We start from the raw sequence: 19221 nt of genomic DNA on the forward strand, positions 1-19221 counted from the left end.
CATGGCTGATTTCATCATTCAGGTCCCATCTCAAATGTCACATAGTATGAAATGTTTCTCTGACTACTCTGTCTCATATAGCTTCCTTAACCCTCCCAATCCCCATCACAGCCCCTAATTTTTACCCTGTCAGGTTTCCCTTAAAGCATCATTATTATTATTTTTAATTTGTCCACATGATTTGAAGTTCCCTTTCAGACTACAAATACAACTACTAGGGCTTTGCTTGTTCCCAATCCCCGCGCCCCCTTGGCAGATAGTCCCTGACACATATTACACATTCACCAAGAATTTAATCCCTTATTTATAGACTTCATTTCTTCTCCAGTTACAGAACTAGGTTTGAGGGCCTGGAGTCAACTTTCCCAGGAAGAGAGTTTACAAGAACTTTTGCCCAGCACAGAGGAGACTGGACTTCACACATAGTGGCAAGCAATGACCAGGAGGAATCTACCAGGTGTGGCCAGAAGTTACCTAGCAAGGCCTATGCAGCAATTCTAAGTCATATCCTAGTGAATGTGCAAAGAATCAGAGAATTTATAGAAAGGTAGTGCAGAGGACACTCAATATAAACATGTGAATTAGTCAAAGAACATTCGTGGTTCTCAAACTCTGATGTACCTCACCAGCTTCTACAGAGCTTGTCAAGGATAAAAGATGCCTTGGCTCTTCTCTAAACTTACTCAACCAGTGCTTCTGGGGTGGGCTCCAGCAATCTGTAGTTTTAAGAAGCATCACTTCTGAAACCACTGAAGCAGACCTGCATATTGAAGTCCTGGTTCTTTCGCTGGTATGTGTCAGATTCTTGTGTGGAGGTTTTACAAAACACAGCTACTCAGGTCCCATCTCAAGCACCATGACCTAAAGCTTTCACTCTTGTTTTTAAGTCAGGTGTTAACAATTGTATCAAATATGTGGGTGGTGTTTCATAGACTCAAAAGCAATTTCCCAACCCTTATTTGATTCCGCACCTAGGTTTCAAAGCTCACCCCATTATGTGGAATATATATTCTCTGGAGAATCCCCAATGTAGTCATTATTTACCCAGTGAAGCTCTGTAGCAATGGGAGCAAAAGAGCACAGGAAGGTTTTCTGTGTGGCCACTTACCGTAACTCCAAAATGCTGGTCACGTTTCGAGAGGGAAAGATGCGCCGGATGTAATTGAAATCTCCAACGAAGAGGCTCCCATCAATTCCAACAGCCAGAGCTACTGGGGCCAGCAGCTTGTTGCCTTCGGCAAGGCCATTGCAACTGGGACAGGAAATGCTTCGGCGACGGCCATTGCCCATGATGCTGGTGATGATGGCAGGCTGCTGTGTCAGGAACTGGTTCTCCCCAGTGCCCTTGTGTAGGATTCCTGGGGGAAAGGAATTGGGGGTGGTTACTGCAGCCTTCCAAGGAGGATACTTCTATCGGCTTACGGAGGGCAAGGGGCAGTGTTAGAAAGAAGAGAAACAGTAGGAAACTTTGACCTGTGAGGAACTCCTTTATTACCTCATGATGCTGAGAGAGCTGTAATGGGGCACTGACCCCTAAGGTTAAGATATCATTTGTAGGGGTAACTGAAGAAGAATTGTGAGGTATACCAAGGCAGATGTTTGGGGAAAATACAGCCCAACATTCTTTGACAGTTAAAAGGAGAAGGTGGAGGGGTGTGTGGGGTGGCTCAGTTGGTTAAGCATCTTAGGCTTTGTTTTGGCTCAGGTCGTGATCTCAGGGTTGTGAGTCTGAGCCCCATGTTGGGCTCCCCACTCAGTGCAAAGTGTGCTTGAGATTCTCTTTCTTTCCCTCTCCCTCTGTTTGCATGTGATCTCTCTCTCTCAAATAAATAAATAAATAAATAAATAAATAAACAAATCTTAAAAAAAACTAAAAGGAGAAGGTGGAAAAACCTATGAGCATTTTGGACATTTGATGAAAAATGCTGAGGGAAGAGGACCGTCTACCACTTGAATGTCAAGGCTGCAGAGAAGGTTCTGGAGAAGCTGTAGTTGGGAAAGAAAATGAGCCCACATACCACTTTTAACATTGAGAATGTGATGCTTATCCAGAGACCAGCCACCGAGATTGGAAGGGTCCAGCTCGAATCCTTGAAGGAGGGAGGTCCTTTTCTCCCACAGAATTAGACTGGGGCAGGTCTCATACTCAAACCCAACAGACACTGAAAGATAAAAGTGGGTGGGGCAGAGTGGAGAAAAGAGTTTCCTTGATTACTCCTGAGCTTTCCAGCTGGAATGAGAAACACATGTTCATGGTAATTCGGATTCCTTTCCAGAAACTCACTCAAGGAGGCGGGTTGATTGCTTTTCTCCTTGTGATTCCACACAATATTAAATTCAGATTTCAAGCTGAACTCAGCCTTGAAACTTTATACAGTAGTACTCTGTGGGGATAGAAAGACTTTCCCAATGAACAGCTGGCTTTCAAAAATGACGCTAGTGACGTAGAAGGAGAAGCATCATTTTAAAATGAAATATAACTCTCCTTTAGAGATGGACAGGAGACTGTTTCTCTCAGGCTGCTGTTCATGGCATGCATTTATTACACTCGGTGTTATTTATTTTCACTCACAAGGAGGAAGGCCTGTGGAAGCGGAGTACCTCATTTATAAGGAGACTCTGGAGGCAACAGCTTGTGTAAGTTGAGGTTGTTTATATGATCACTTAGGATTCCAGAGAGTGCCAGGCGAGGCAGGCATGGGGACAAAGCCTGCCAGTTATGTGACAATTCAGTAGGGAACAGCATCCAAATCCCTCATTTGCCACATGGACAAATGGGAGAGGGACATGGGAGGTGAAGGGCTTCAGTTCTAACTCGGTTCCTGCTCACACTTCTCGTGGCTCTGTTTTCCCCACGTGTAACATGGAGCAAGTGAAGCCTCAGTTTCTCCGAGGGATGTGGTAAGGATAAATGAGACAAATTGCCAAGATTCCACACATTTTTAAATGCAGCATTGCTTCAGAAATACAAGGCATTGTTATTACTTGTATTCCTACTACATTACATTCTTAACTATCTGTGCCACCTTTGGGGATTTTCCACGGCTTCTTTTAGATCCTGAACTATAGGAGCATTGATATGAATGGAAGATACGTTTTATTAAACAACAACAACAACAACAATCCACATATATTTCCTAACTTGTCCTCTGAAAATTCTAAGAAACAACAATCATTCCAGAAGCAAAGAGAATTGCTAGTGTCTGGCTTGTGGCCATAAAATATTGTTTCTCATCAAAAGGAAATCATGCAGGGCTCCTTGACGAAATGGCTGGAGCAAGAAACGTGTAAGATGAGACTAGGCCATTTTATTATACTAGATAGCAAGGAAGAAATAAAAATCTACTAGAGTTATTTAAAAAGAATCTGAAGTCAGTCTGAAGAGTGCCCCACTGACCAAAAATGGGACAAGTGACCATTAGTAGGGATAATAACTTCACTGGGTTGAAACATATTAGATACATTTTATTTTATGAGTTCATAATGATATTAGAAAATTAATTTGCTACCATTAGAGGATATTAGAGGACCAATTTATTATACTGAAAATAGTAAATAAAGGGAAACAATTGAGCATTTGTCTCTTCTTTCTTATTTGAACTATACCTCACATAACCAAGTAGCTAATGTGAAAATATCTCTATATAAAAGTATTCCCACTAATAAATGGAAAAGCAATGACAAAATTAAAATATGACTTTGCAATTCCTAATAACCCAATGGATCTAGGCAATGAGCACCAATGGCCACCAAAACCACAGAAGGAAAAACAAGAAGACCTTAGATGCCTCCTGGTGGAAGACGACAGTACCACCTATCCAGCTGCCCTGCTTAATAAGAAGATCAGAAAATAAGAAACCTGGGAATAAATTTAACCAAAGAGGTGAAGGGCCTATATGCTGAAAACTACAAGACGTTGATGGAAGAAATCGAAGAAGACACAAATAAATGGAAAGATACTCTATGTTCATGGATTAGAATGATTACCATCATTAAGAACTCCACAGTACCCAAAACAATCTATGGACTCAATGCAATCATTAACAAAATTCCAATGGCACATCACAGAAACACAAAAATGAACAACAATCTTAAAATGCATATGAAACTATAAAAGACCCCAAGTAGCCAAAGCAATCTTGGGAAGGAACAAAGCTAGAAGCGTTACACACCCTGATTTGTAACTATATTACCAAGCTATTGCAGTCAAAACAGTATGGAATGGGCATAAAAACAGACACACAGATCAGTAGAATGAAATAGATGGTCCAGAAATAAACTCACACATATATGGTCAATTAATTTATAACAAAGGAGGGCAAGAATATACCATGAGGAAAAGACAGTCCCCTTAATAAATGGTATTGGGAAAACTGGACAGCCACATGAAAAAGAATGAAACTGGACCACTATTCTACATCATACACAAAAATTAATGCAAAATGTATTAAAGACTTGAATGGAAGACCTGAAACCATAAAACTTCTAGAAGAAAACATAGCTGGTCTTGACATCTTGACGTCGGTCTTAGAGATGATTTTTTGATTTGACACCAAAAGCAAAAATAAGTAAGTGGGGCTGTATCAAACTAAAAATCTTCTGTGCAACAAAGGAAACCATCAACAAAATGAAAAGGCAACCTGCTGAATGGGGAAAAACATTGCAAATCCTGTATGTGACAAGGGGTTAATATCTAAAACATATAAAGAACTCGTATAACTTGGTATGAAAAGGCAAACAACCCAAGTAATAAATGGGCAGACTATCTGAATAGACACTTTCCCAAAGAAGACATACAGAAGGCCAACAGCTTCATGAAAAGATGCTCAACATCACTCATCATCAGGAAAAGGCAAATCAAAACCACAATGTGATACCACTTTACACCTGTTAGAATAGCTACTATCAAAAGACAAGAAATTACAAGTACTGGAAGAAATGTGGACTAAAGGGAAGCCTCATGCACTGTTGGTGAGAATGTAAATTGATGCAGCCACTATGGAACACGATATAGAGGTTCCTCAAAAAAAAATTACAAATAGAATTACCATATGACCCAGAAATTCCACTTTAGGTATCCGTCCAAAGAAAATGAAAATGCAAACTCAAAAAGCACCTGTACCCCATGTTCATTGCAGCATCACTTACAATAGCCAAGATATGGAAACAATCTAATTGTCCATTAGTGGCTGAATGGATTCCAAGGAAGTGTGTGTGTGTGTGTGTGTGCGTGTGTGTGTGTGTTTGTGTGTGTAATATTATTCAGACATAAAAAACCTGAAATTTTGCCATTTGCAACAACATAGATGGACCTTGAAGGCATTATGTTAAGTGAATAAGTTAGAGAAAGAAAACTACTGTATGATTTCACTTCTAGGTAGAATCTTTAAAAAAATAAAACAGAGATACAGAGACAGATTGGCTTGTTGCCAGAGGCAGGGTGTGGGAGGTGAAAGAAGTGGGTGAAGGGAATTAAAGGTAAAAACTTCCAGTTATAAAATAAACAAGTCTTGGGAATACAATGTATGGCATAGCAACTATAGTTAATGATACTGTATTGCATATTGTAAGTTGCTAAGTGGTAGGTCTTAAGAGTTCTTATCACAAGAAAAAAATATTTATAACTATTGTGTGATGGATGTTAAGAGACTTGCTGTGATCACTGCACAACATATGTAAATATGGAATGTTTTATACCTGAAACTAATGTAATGTTGAATATCAATCGTGCCTCAATAAAAAATAAAGTTGATCTATACTAAAAAAAAACCCAACAAAACCTCAAATCTGAACCTTAGAAAGCCTCAAGATTCCACTCTCAGTTTACAAGAGATCTAGAACAAAGCAATGTTTTAAGCAGTCACAGGGACACAATCAGAAAACAAACTAGACTATAGGAAATTCTACAAGCAAACAATGCAGTTGATGCAAAATAAAATACAGAACTTAAAAAAAAAGGAGCTGGAGATGAAAGGGAAAACCATAGATTAAAAAAATTTAAGAGAAATCAAAATTGCAAAAGGTGGGTCTTATTTGGATTCTGGTTAAAACAAAGCACTAATATTTTATGATATTCATAAGAAAAAATATTGAATAATGGGCTATTTGAAGATATTAAGAAATAAGTATTTTAAAAATTGTGATAACCGTTGGCATGTTTTTGAAGAGTTTTTTAGAGATACATGGTGAAATATTATGGATAAAATGATGCGATATCTGAGACTCAGAAAAATGTCAGGAGCAGGGAGGGAGGTGAATGAAAGAATGGAAAAAAACCAGTACCCATCATGACTTGATAATGCCAGAAGCTAGATGCATGGGGATGCACTGTAATATTCCAACTACTTTTTGATGTTGGGTATTATTTTGATATTGGTAAAGACTGGTATAATATTTGATTGGTCACTTTATATTAAAAGTTGCACTAGTTACTTCAGTCACGTATTACCATCTTTATTAAGAAGTACCTGAACTTGTCCATGAACCAGACCACTACAGCCATCTCCTGAGCATGTGTAACCTGCTAGGTATGAGGATTTAGGCAACTCCTTCACTCTCTCCATCCTGTCTTGGCACAACAGGGTAGGAGAGTGCCTCCTTGATAAGGTTATTGAGAGGTTACCGGAGATAAAGGATTTAGCGCAGTGCTCTGCACAAAGGGAGTGTCTTATAAATACTGGCTGCGGATGACAGTGAGAATTTCCAAGTTTGCTGGCTTCTTATTTTGGTAACTTATTATAATTCTTGGAAATTGCAAGCCTAGTGGTGAAGAAAATATAGGATTTTGGATTTTAATTAATCCCACACAGCTTTCTACAAGAAGGAAAAGATACTGGGTAGGTTGGTATTCATCCACAGCTCACAAGTCTTCAGAGACTGATAACCAGCAGACTCTTTTCTTATGGTGGTCTTTCATCAGTGGGCCATCGTGCAATACCCTCAAAGGCACAGGCTGAAACACAGCATGTGGCTTTCACATCCCCTCCAGCTCTGTTTTCTGATTCTCATGGTGCATTCTGAGCCATTTGCAAGTGCTCTCTGGGAACACGATCCAGCCCCTGTTCCCCCCCTTTTCCCTATCGCGAACGTTCTCCTGTCCATAGATTCCACCCACGTTGGCCTTCTCTTTGTCCTTCAAACACACCTTGCTCTTCTTGCTTTTCTTCCCCAGAAAAAGAATGCTCTGTCCCTGATTTTCACATGGCTCCTTCTTGTCATTCAAGCCCCTGCCGAAGTGTCACCTGCCGAGGAGACTTCCCTGAATGCCCCCCACCCCCACAGTTACTCTTGCCTCCCAGCAAATATCACTTATTTTTACTTCAATATTAGCACATATCACTGCTTGATATTGTCTTGTCCTGTCTGTGGTTATTAAGTTGATCCCCCAGTAGTACAGAAGGTCCACGAAACAGGACTCTTGCCTTCCTCACTGATTACTGCATTCCTCTTGACTAGGATAGTGCCAGTAGAACTCCTGGTAGGAACTGGATATAGGTCAAATTAATGCATGACTAAACCCAAGAGTCAATAAGGAGTTGAAACCAAAACATACCAACAGCATCAGAGAGTCCATATACCCTTTGGCCGTAGGCATCTGTCTTATCCCAGATGAAAGTGTAGGCCAGGTTGGGAGAGGCCTGGAATGACTTCTGGAAGAGGTGGCCCTCTACAGCTACCATCAGGTGAACCTTGATAAGGTTCAGGGGCACCGTGGACTGGGTCATGGTGATCTTCAACAGAGACTTATAGCCCGCGGTCCTGGAGCTCAGGTAGCGAAGCTTCACATTGGAACCAGGGAGCTCAATTTCTTCATGAAGAACCTGGGGAGGAGATACTGTAACCAATGAGTTCTGGGCAAGTGGGCCGCTTGCAAACCTGAGGTTGCCTGTCTGTTGCTCTGCTCACCAAAGCGTCATGCCTTACGTGGGGGGCAAGAACCACTTCCCACGACTGAGAGACAGAAAAAAACAAAAACAAAAACATCCAAACTTTATCCTACACCATGGAGTGAAGGGGCTGAGGTTATGATTTTTGGATTAATAATTATTCCTGGTCACTGTTGTGTTTCTTTTTAAAAACCACACTGTTGGCAAAAGATGTAAATAAGAACAGCAGGCTTTATTGCTAGCTGCATGTAAGGAGGCCACAAGAGGCTGTAATTATATGAACCTGCAACTTCCAGTGACAATTGGTATAAAGCAACAGGGAGGCAATAATGTAATATGCCCTCTGTCCTAACACTGATGTAGATCATTAAAGTGCCTCTTATCATGTATCTCTGTGACTAACAGGAATAAAAAGCAATTTGCAGGTGGGTTGCACATATGTATATTGTTTTATTTTATTAACAGCTCCGGTGACTGCCAAAGCCTTGAAAGACTATCTGAAAACATCTGGAATATCCAGGAGAGATTCAGTTTTCTCTCCAGTGACCATGAATCCTATTGTGTTCCTATTTTTTTTTTTTTGGTCCCTCCCCCTTAATATTAGTCTCTGGCCCACCCAGAGAGTGAGATGAGTTGAGGGGAAGCCAGCCAGCCGGTCTGGGTGAGGGCAGTACGGAAGAGTCCAACCTTGGTACCCGCCATTCCTACCTGGGTCTCTGGCACGATGGGATTCTGCCCCGGCGAAGCACTGAAGAAGGTGGACAGTGGGGAGGAGATGATGATAGGATCTGGTCGGACAAAGCCACTGAGGTCACAGCTGGGGATGGAGTTCTCCTCCGTCTTCATGACCAGGGTGTCCATGGCGTAAAAGCTATTCCACGGCAGCCACACGGTGCGCTCCTGGCTCATGAACGGGGCTCGCTCAAAGTGCAGGGTCAAGGAGGCACCCCCATTGGCGATCAGGTCAAACCTGGACGGGGGGAAGTGGGCTCAACTGAGCGGGCCGCATTTACCTTCAGATGAGGCAGGGCTCTGAACTCTGGCCCTGAGGGCAGTGCGAGGGATTAGAGCACGGAGGAGAGGAATGTGGGCTTTGGAGGCAGATGGGCTGAGTTAGAACCCAATCTCTGCCACTTACTAGTTGTGCAGCTGTGGGCATGTTACTAACCCTCTCTGAGCTCATTTCTGCATCTGTGAATTGGGAAAAATTATAGCAACTTCCCAGCACGGCTGAGAGAATGACATGCGAGCAGTGTGGAGCACAGGTCAGCACACGAGGCACCCTGAGCTAAATCCAACCTGCCACATGTTTTGGCAAACAGAGCTTTTATTGGAGTACAGCCACACCGACTTGTTTACTTATCCTCTCCAGCTGATTTCATGCTACAAAGGCAGAGCTGAGTAGTTGTAACAGAAACCATATGGCATGCAAAGCCTAAAATATTTACTATCTGGCCCTTTACAGAAAATGTTCCTCCGCCCCTGATGTAAAGTGCTTAGCATGGTGCTGGGCTAACACAAGTGTTCAATAAATAGTGGAGTTATAATGATCAATGCTAAGTCATGGGAGGGCCTCATGAAAGCTTTCTTCTCATCTACCTGGACTGTTACAAAATATATCCTTGGTTCGCAGAGCCTTACCGTTTGGGATACAACTGACATATGAAGTTAGTTTCAGGTATAGTATAACAATGATTTGACATATTGCATATATTACAAAATGATGGCCACAAAAAGTCTAGTTAACATCTATCTATGCATAGTTACAAATTTTTTTGTGATGCAAACCTATAAGATTTATTTTCTTAGCAAATTTCAATATGCATACAGTGCTATTAACTATAGTCCCCATGCTGAATATTAATTACATCTCCAGGATTTATTTATTTTCTAGCTGGGAGTTTATACCTTTTGAACCCTTCATCCAACTTGCCTCGTTTCTGATATTTTTGATAATTGTTCTTAAACCTTATTCCGGTTTGTTCCTCAAGAGCTGGACAAAGGTGTATTCCTAGTAAAGTAAAACAAAGGTAGTTCTTTCCCAATTAACAGAAAAGGAGGAGGTTGATGGAGAGAAGTCTCTCAGTTTTATGTTTTTTCTTCCTCCACCAGGATCTCAACTCTTCAAGGATGGTGGGGCTTTCTTGCTCACTTCAGAATTCCCAGCAATTAACAGACTTCCTGGATCATAATAAAAACAGTGAAAATATACAGGTCTGCTGGCTTCACCCATTTTGGGTAATACTTTTGGTGGGTTTCGTTTGTTCATTTGTTTAATTTTAGTTGTTTACTTCTGTTTTTGCTTACTTTTGGTGTTTTTAAAAAATTTATTTATTTACTTACTCATTTGACAGAGAGAGAGATCACAAGTAGGCAGAGAGGCAGGCAGAGAGAGAGAGAGGGAAGCAGGCTCCTCGCCGAGCAGAGAGCCCAATGCGGGGCTCGATCCCAGGACCCCGAGATCATGACCTGAGCCGAAGGCAGAGGCTTAACCCACTGAGCCACCTAGGCGCCCCACTTTTGGTGTTTTTTAGCAGACATAAAATGCATGAGTGAGGAGCACAGGAATACTAAGGTAAATATCCAAGCATAGGATATTTGTTTGTCTATTTATTTTTGGGCGTGCACATTGCTGGGGATGGTGCTGTACAGGACACAGGAGAGAGTCAAATGTCTTGATATGATAGAACCAAATCATCGATGTCTGTGGCACACATTACTACACAACAGATTGTGTGATTCCTCAGAGCCTTCACAAATACATTCTGTTATTTCCAGGGCTTTGCAAACTGAAAGGCTGAAGAATCACCAGTCTGGGAGGTTGGATAGATGATATGGGAAGTGGGTCTGGGCTGTAATTAGTCAGGAAGCAGCTGAGAGGGATGGGGCAGCATAAGGTAGGGGCAGGCAGCAGGCCAAGGACTTAGAAATGTCCTCTGTGCTGCCATCGGACTTTGCAGGGTAAGAACACTGGCTTCTAAGAATGAACAAGACCTAGGATAGATCTGCATACTACACATCACAGTCCTAGTGCGTTGAAACAATTAGATTTGGCTGCAAAGGTGTATGAATGAGGGCACCAGGGTGGTATAGTTGGTTAAGCATCCAACTCTTGGTTTCAGCTCAGGTTGTGATCTCAAGCCCCATGGCGGGCCCCACGCTCAGTAGGGAGTCTGCTTGGGATTCTTTCTCCCTTCTTCCCCTGCCTCTCCCCCTATCCAATTCGCTCTCCCTCCCACTAAAATAAATAAATAAATCTTAAAAAAGAAATGCATGCGGGAGCTATCAGAAGCTTTTGTGAATATTGAGATTTTGATGGAAACCATCAGATGTCTTCTTGGAGTTTCAGAGGTGGGAATATGAGGATAGGGTTAATGGGCTTGTCAATCTGGAAACGACCTGCAAGGCTACCTTAGGACATTAGAGAGTAAGCCCAGACTCTTCAAGACAAGAGAAGGCAAGACTGTAGTTCTTACCCACATGCTACATCCATGATTTTCCAGACTCCTGTTTTATAGAAAAAAGTCTTGCATCAGAATTACAGTAACTGTCTTCACTTTCATTTGGAATACAAGGCAATAGTTTGTGGGGGTTTTTTTTGCGTGTGTTTTTTTTAATCCCAGGGTGGGTGGGTGATTTCCCTATTCCATAGATTTCTTTTCTTCTTTAAATTTCAACTCCATGCCCAGTGGATTAAGGAAATAACATAGCTTTCATCTTGGTGGGGGCTGCACGGGTGCATGTTTCCAATCAGAAGATAATAGGAACAGGTTGCCTTCTTCACGCAGCAGGGTGACGGCTAAATGTATTTAATTAGACTTCTCTGATTACATCCCACCCCCTCAAAACAGGCACGAAAACAACACAGCTCCTAAAGCCACAGATGAGAGCAGAAGGGGTTCACCACAGGACACTATGTCATGTGGATCCTTGTCACCCTGCACTGCCTTTGATTTAAAATAGGAGTGAGTTTCCAAACACTGCTTTGCCTTTTTCTTTTTAGAATCGGCCCTCCCCCAGCTCCAGCTCCAACACATGCACAGACACAGAAAAGCAGTTATCTGACATGGAAGAAAGGAGAATGATGATTATCGGCAGCCCTAGATAGCCTGTCCCTTCTATCTGTTTTTAATTTTGGATACCATGCCATAAAGCAACAAACGTATTTGGGGGATCCTCACTGGGGCTCTGGCCTGGTGGACATCCCAGTCCACAAGGGGAAGCCATGTGGTTCCAAGCCAGTAGCCCCATTTGCCTCTTTGCCTGCCCTCCTCAGCCCTGAGTAGGTAGGGTTCACGAAGATACTTACGTGCCATCTTGGCGGGTAATGGTGTAGCCATATTTTGGGTATTTGACAAAAGACACGTTCACTCCAACCAGAGGAGTCCCATCTGTAGTTACCACTTGGCCTCGTATGAGAGAAACCAAGCTGAGAGAAAAAGAAACACAAGACTTGAGCCACACAGAGGAGAATAAGGAGACCAGAGGGCGTGTCAAGTTCTCCTTCCATCCTCCTTTGGTCACTAGGCTTTCAACATTTATTTCTGGATTCACATGATCACGCCTCATGAGGTCTTCATCCTTGCTTTCCTTGAGGAGCAGAACTGGTGACATGTTGGAATGAAATCCCCGGATAGCCTTCCCACTCACTTACATGGGCAAAGGGGTCTCCTGTGCACAGTCCCTCTACCCTTGGCCTTGCTCCATTTCCTGACATCATTTGGCTTTTATTTGGCCCGAGCTTCAGGCTGCCCCTCATAACTCATGCTTGTGCCTTAGTCTGGCACAGAGAGTATTATACTCGGGTGAGAGCTTCCCCATCTGGCTACTCATTTCCTTTTTCGGCTTTGGAAAAAGGCAATGTTACTCTTCTCCTCCAGGCTGGGATGTCAGAGGGAAGAGAGGGAAGCACACAGAGGTTTTTCTTTCTTTCTTTTTTATTTTTTTAAAAACGAAGCTGGGACATCTACATACATTGTGTTTTGTTGCCCTCTAAGAGCAAAATTTCTCTCAATCCATGAGAGCCTGAGGAAAAGAGAATATGGGAGATATATTCTTCTGGATTCTATCTTGGATTCTGGATTCCACATAACTCTCTTTCTCTTTGTATAAAATTCTGGCTATTTGATGGGGCAGGGGTTGAAATCCCACACAACTTTTTTTCCACTGTCAGCAAAAGCTCTCCTCTCTCCAGATCATAGTAACTAGAACTTTCTTGAGGATGCCAGTATCCAACGAACAACTTCTGCAAAATCCCATAAAGCAACAGAGATAGCACAAGAGTCTTCTCAAATACCACAGGGGGAGAAGGCACATGCCTCCTCTTACCTAAATTTTCTGATTTCACAGAGAAATGGGCTAATGAGAACTTCCATTTTTGCATTTAGCCCCCAGCCCACCAAGCAGGTCTACAGCTGTTTTTGTGAGCCTTCAAGCCACTGGGCATTTGGCAGAGGCAGAGAGGAACTCAGGTTTCCAGGTTCCTGGACAGAGTCCTAATTTCTAGGCTAGGTAATCAAACTGACCTGTTCTTTGCCAGAATGTTGTCCAAGTCTGCTTGATTTTTGGCATGCACTTACTTCTGCCATCTCAGGTGACCCCAGAACTGGAGGGGTGCTTTCTCCAGGCACCTCTCTTTTTATTAGCAATACCCCCAACTGTTCAACTCCAAGCCTTTAATGATCTCAGGAGGGCTTAGACTGTTTCACTGACAGCTCTAATTGTCTGCTACCATCAGCCTAACAAATGCATCCCATTTTTAGCTGGTTCCAACTATAATGCTAGAGTCTTTTGAAAGTGGAAAACTAAATTATGAAAATAATTCTTTTGTTCAATTCCATTTCCTTATCTTAGTGCAGACTAAGATTTCTTTCATGCCTTCCGAGACACTATTTTAAAATCGATGTGTGTTGATGACCACAAGGTACAAAGCATTTGTGATGAGAAAACAAAATTAGGAGTATGTCCCACAGTTGGTTTTTTTTTCTCCCCTCCTTCTTTATACCACTGTTATTTCTTTTAAATCATTCCTATAGCATGAGATTTTGTACAGCATCCCAGGAATAAAAGGGGCCTGGTTGCCTAGGCTTCCTCCCCTCTATTTTCCTAATTCTTCATTGTTGCTGGCTTCATATCGTTTTTAGGCAGACAATTCACAGAAAAGACTCAGCTAAGACATGCTATCAGTTCATTTCTATTTATGATTATTGATGTGTAACAATTATCACATTATCTAGATAGTGAGATCTGCTCTATAAATTATAGTGGTGGAGTCAAGGCATTTTAGTGATTTTTGTATGCCATTATCTCGGGGAAATGCCTTCTTAGAAGTCTTGAATTAACTTCTTTTTTACTCCTCGCTTTCTCCTTCATTTTTCTGTCAGAGGATAATGGACTAAAATTCTCATGCTTGGTGAACTTCAACCTGTCTTGGAGTAACATTTTGTGTTTCTAAATTATGTATCTACGTCAGTGTGTTGGAATGTGGGCTCACGTGGGTGGTGGTATCCACTGCGACTTTCAAAGCTCCAGCGATGCTTTCTCTAAATCAAGTCTCTTTCCCCCAGATCTCTGGGGCTGGTCTAGTCCACCAGATATTCTGGAGTCCCTGTCTCCTCTCCTGAATCTTGGCTGTAGCTCAAGGTGCCTTCTGGAAATGGCAACTTGGATAAGGAGGAGAAGACTAAATTTTAAGGGGCAAAGAGGAGAGTATCAGGAAATTATTGGATTTAGGGTGGGAAAAATGAAATGTTAACAGGAAGCTGAACAGAGCAGAGGCCTTTGAAATTGCATTTACTGTACCAGCAAATTGCATGCAAGCCCTACTGGAATGCTTCCAGCCTGGTGCTAGGGCCACTCGTGACTCATTGGCAACAGGAATTATGTTCATAATTAAAGGCAAACATACCTGTAGAATCCCTGTTCCAGAACTAGGATTCTATCAAGCAAATGCTTCTCTGATCAAAGATTTGTGGTTTCTTTTATTTTTGAGGGGTTCTTGTATTAAAGTAATAATACAACTGTGCAAGTATATTCTATAATATTCTAATTTATCAATCAAAATGAAGTTTATGAGGTTAAATAACTTGCCTAATGTGGCACAGGCTAGGGGGTGTCAGGGCTGAAATAGAAGACGGCTGAGATTATTTTTTTCTTTTCTGTTTTACTTTTAGGAAAGCAAGAACAGGTGAGAGGCTAAAGTTGCTGGCCCAAAGTGACCATGTTAAGAGCCCTCATATATAAACTGCTGCCAGGAACTGAGGCTGCACAACTTCCCAGAGAGTTCCTAGAGGCTGTGGAATTAATCAGCCGTACCATTACCTGCCACCTCCCCATCCCACCTTCACCAGACTGTTCCAAGGGGAAGGAGCAGAGTCTAAGTCATGGTCTGATGCTGTTTCCTCCCCAAGGTCTACTGGGAGGGGCACCAAGAGAATCATTTAAAAAGCTAGGGGCTCCCATGGGAGGTGAAGTCTGGTATTTCCATTACTGGCTGGAAGCCTGCTTGAGCAGCATACTTCCTGAGTTGCTTCTGGGCTTCCCCAGCACTGAGTGAGGATAAGAGAAATAAGAGAAGGATGGCATGAGGAGGATGGTAAGAGGGCTGAGGAAGCCAGGAGCACCCCGTTCAACTTCAAGTTTCCTAGAGGTTTCGTGAAAGAGGACCCAGCCAGCAACTCTTCTTTCTCCATGGGAAGGAGCCCCAAAATGAGACAGACAACCCTAAGAAGACCTCACATCTACAGACAGTGTTGACATCTGGACCCAAACCCACCAAGAGAGAGATCTGTGATATGCAGGCAGGCCATAAGAAGTCCCTTGCCTCTCTGTCCTTCCTCTCACCCTCAGAATCATGAACAGTGCCTAGGAGGGGATGGGATGCCTCAAAGCCAACTCTTCCCTCGTTCTCCTCTCCAGGGGTGCAGTTCTAACTTGGAAGGGAGGGGCCAAGCTGACTGTAAAATAAACCCAGAATTTCCCCCAGAACTGCTTCAAATTAGCTACTGAGAGCAAAAGTAAAATCAAGAGAAACCCCATCATTTTGGAAAGAAAGGTAAAATGCCCCAGCATGACATCTTGCCCAAAGCAGGTCAATAGCAGGTATACTTGATAGGGTTGCTGGGAGGATGGGAGACAGTCCACGTAAAGTCTCTGGCTTATGAGAGGTGCTCAGTAAAATCTAATTAATGCTATTCAGCTAATAACTACTTTCAAAAATACTCTATTGAATTAAGTATTTCAGTGGTGATCAGACAAAAGGTACTATCAGAGGTATTTTATAAAGAGAGATAAAATAATAACAATGATATAATAAAATAACAGATCAGAAAAATGATCTCAAAACCAGACCATCCACAGATGTCTCCAGCAGCTTCTGGGGTGAAGGTGGCCAACTTCCACAGACAGGAAAGGGCCCTCTGTGAACCAGAGAGAGGAACTGCCCTCATGGGTTAGTTTGTAGGCCAACGGGGCCCACAGAAAAACCAGGAGCCCTTCCTTCCTCCTGCTCTGCCAGGAAGGAGCCCAGCCACCTCGGCAGCCTGTATGGACAGAAGGGTGCCCACCTGCTATTGAAGGGGTTGTCTCCAGGGATGATGTGGGTGCTGTCTTTGCCTGCCAAGAGCTTGATGCGGTCATAGAAGGACTTCACGGCAGGTGAGTCTGTTTGGCTCTGCTGAATGATGTCCAGGGGGTCCCGGGACCCTCGGCAGAGCAGGCTGTTCTGACAGGCCGACTGCAGGCAGCAGTCAGGGTCCAGGCAATCCACCAAGCCATCTGGAAGGACAGAGGCAGGGCCATGTTCAGGACATTTCATGGTAACACGCTGCGGAGAGATGCTCACACCTTTGTCAGGGAGAGCGTCAGCCCTTCCCAAGGGTTTGAAATGGCGGAAGTCACACAATGGGCCTAGTTTAATTGCAGCACATATGGAGAGAAAAGCCAAGACCTAGAGGTGGATGAATGGTTATCCCCAGGCAGTAGATGAGTGTATGTCTCTCTGTATTAGACTTTTCTAGGATTTCTACTTTTTCGGTCATGAGCAAGTATTATTTGAGTGGTTGGAAACAAAAACAAGCATTTTGCTTTTGAACAGCACAGCACAAAAAATTGTCCATAGCTGGTTCGTGGGAGCCTTTGCTTGCTAATGTGTACACCAATCATCAAAAGCCTTGCTTGAATGGTGAAAATGTTCTAGGCCCGCTCCCTCTCAGACAGGGAGTGTAGTACTGACCAGTTTGACAGCTGGGTGGGGGGAGTTCTACATTTTCTAGGAAATGTGTAGAAACAGCTTTAGTTGGAGTGCCTGGAAATTAAGCTATCAGTTCACATTTTCGCTTCTGGTGCTACCTTGCTGCATACCTGTAGCACTTTGAACATCCTGATTTCCTCGCCCAGATCCCTGCCCCTCCATCTCTTTCTGGTCCTTCATCTACGATTCCTATCATTCATCTGTAACACAACAAATATTTGAGTGCCATCCATGTCCTGGAAATGAAACATGGGACAAAGGATGAAGAATGATGGTGTTCTGAAGAAGCTGACTGAACAGTGGGGGGGAAACAGATACGATTCATCCTCTAAGACCCAGACTAGGTATGGCCACCTCTTCCAGAAGCCTTCCTGGTGATGTCTCTGGCTAGGTTAGGGTATCCCTGCTCTGTGTATCCCTGAATCTGAGTTTGTCAGAGAGTGGCTCCACATCAAAATCCCATGGGGAGAATCGAGGGTCTACCCCAGAGCTTCCCAGAGAGAGCCTCCAGAAGCAGATCCTGGCACCTGCCTTTTATACAGGCTTCTCAGCTGATTTTAATGCACAGTAAGTTATAGAAACCCTTGAGAATGCCAACTTCCTTGTGCTAGGGTTATCTCTGTGTGCTTGCCTTCCTGTCTGGCAAATGAGCTCTTTGAAGAGAATAACAGTGTCTTACGCATTTCTATATTCACATCTTACTCAGTGCCAACCACAGAACTGGGCACTCAGCAGACGTTTGTTGAATGATTAAATGAACGTTTCCCCTTCTTCGTCTGTGTGTTAAGGCTGAGCATGGGAATGTTTTGGGCAGTCTTTGCTCCTTGGAATTCCCTGTTAGGTAATGGACTCGTTGGCCAACACTTATTCACTCTGCTGGGCACTGACGGAACACACAGAGAGAGAAAGTCTTGGAGAATAATTTGCTTGCATCTCCCAGATTTGATAGCAAGGTACTTTGGAGCCATACTTAACATCATAGGAACATGTACTCAAGCCCTGGGCTGTGGCTTGACAAACATGTGTACTGGAGTACCGAATCACAGGCCTGCCTGCGTGTTTTAAATTTACTACAATGTAATTTTTTGGCATTACTCTTTTCATTTGGTTCTGCTCATGAAAATGAAATATGTAATTTCACCAAAGTTCCACTGTAATTTAGCAATTAATGTACAATTATTTTAATGCATTACTTTCTTTTTAGCAAACAAACAAATTAGGAGGTTGTGTGTTTTGCTTGGCTTTAAATTACTAAAACTAGCCTCTCATTTTCCACATGGGCAAATGTTGCTTCTGTGCCTCGTAATGCATTTAGATTTACAGAATTTCCTAGAAATGCAGACACAGGAGGGTGAGCAGGCACACACACTTTAAATTTAGAGACTTTCCAAGTCAGGGCTCTGAACACCTCTGCCTGATGGGCTGGGTGAATCGGGTTCTCCCCAGAGGCCCACAATCTCAGACCCAAGAACTTGGCAGCAGGATGATGGTGGGGCACGGTCTCAGATCTGTGTTAGGATTGTAGAGTGGATCCCAGAGCCCTTTGCAGAATAAGAAAAAGACAAGAAAAAAACTCCACATAGCATGCTGCCTTTAACATCACCTTCCGCGGACCGCCTTCACCAGACAGACGGGATCTACGGTGGAAGGCTGCTTTGGATTTAAAATCATCCCGCTGAGCTCTGTTGGCGGTGCTCCCTTCAGCAGATGCTGAAACTTCTCAGGTGAGAAGAGACACATTGCTGTTAGCACTACAGATTTCTTTAAGGCCGCTGGCCTCTTCCCATTAAAAGTTCCATCTGTCTCTGGTGGCCTTTCCCTCCTGAAGCTGGGAACGTCCCCTACCCCTCACCCGATTTACCAACCCCTCCATATAAACAGCTTGAGAACCTCATTGGGCTCAAATAAGAACTCGGGACAGTTTTCCTCTTAAGCACTCAACACTTTCCTCCCCGACCCCTGCTCGTCTGCTACTCGTTCTGGACTTGTGACTTCTTCGAAAGTGTGGACCTCCAATTTCTCCACTGTTCTGTCGATTCTAGGGCTTTTTACTTAAAGGCCCATCTGGCAGGAGATGTCCTATAA

The 19221-nt window shown here is 43.0% G+C and overlaps 1 protein-coding gene across 3 annotated transcripts in view; it reads right to left on the minus strand.

Annotated features, from left to right (window-relative positions):
* Positions 1-19221, minus strand: part of TENM2 (teneurin transmembrane protein 2) — a 1229820-nt gene that overhangs the window by 68017 nt on the left and 1142582 nt on the right. For all 3 annotated transcript variants that reach the window (XM_046000941.1, XM_046000940.1, XM_046000942.1), the window contains 6 exons: positions 16451-16661; positions 12196-12315; positions 8595-8856; positions 7553-7820; positions 2019-2162; positions 1109-1358 (listed from right to left, as the gene is read on the minus strand). In XM_046000941.1, the coding sequence (XP_045856897.1) occupies positions 1109-1358; positions 2019-2162; positions 7553-7820; positions 8595-8856; positions 12196-12315; positions 16451-16661 (1255 nt within the window). The remainder of the gene's footprint in view (positions 1-1108; positions 1359-2018; positions 2163-7552; positions 7821-8594; positions 8857-12195; positions 12316-16450; positions 16662-19221) is intronic.

Source organism: Meles meles, chromosome 3, assembly GCF_922984935.1.
Source record: "Meles meles chromosome 3, mMelMel3.1 paternal haplotype, whole genome shotgun sequence".
Taxonomy (NCBI): Eukaryota; Metazoa; Chordata; class Mammalia; order Carnivora; family Mustelidae; genus Meles; species Meles meles.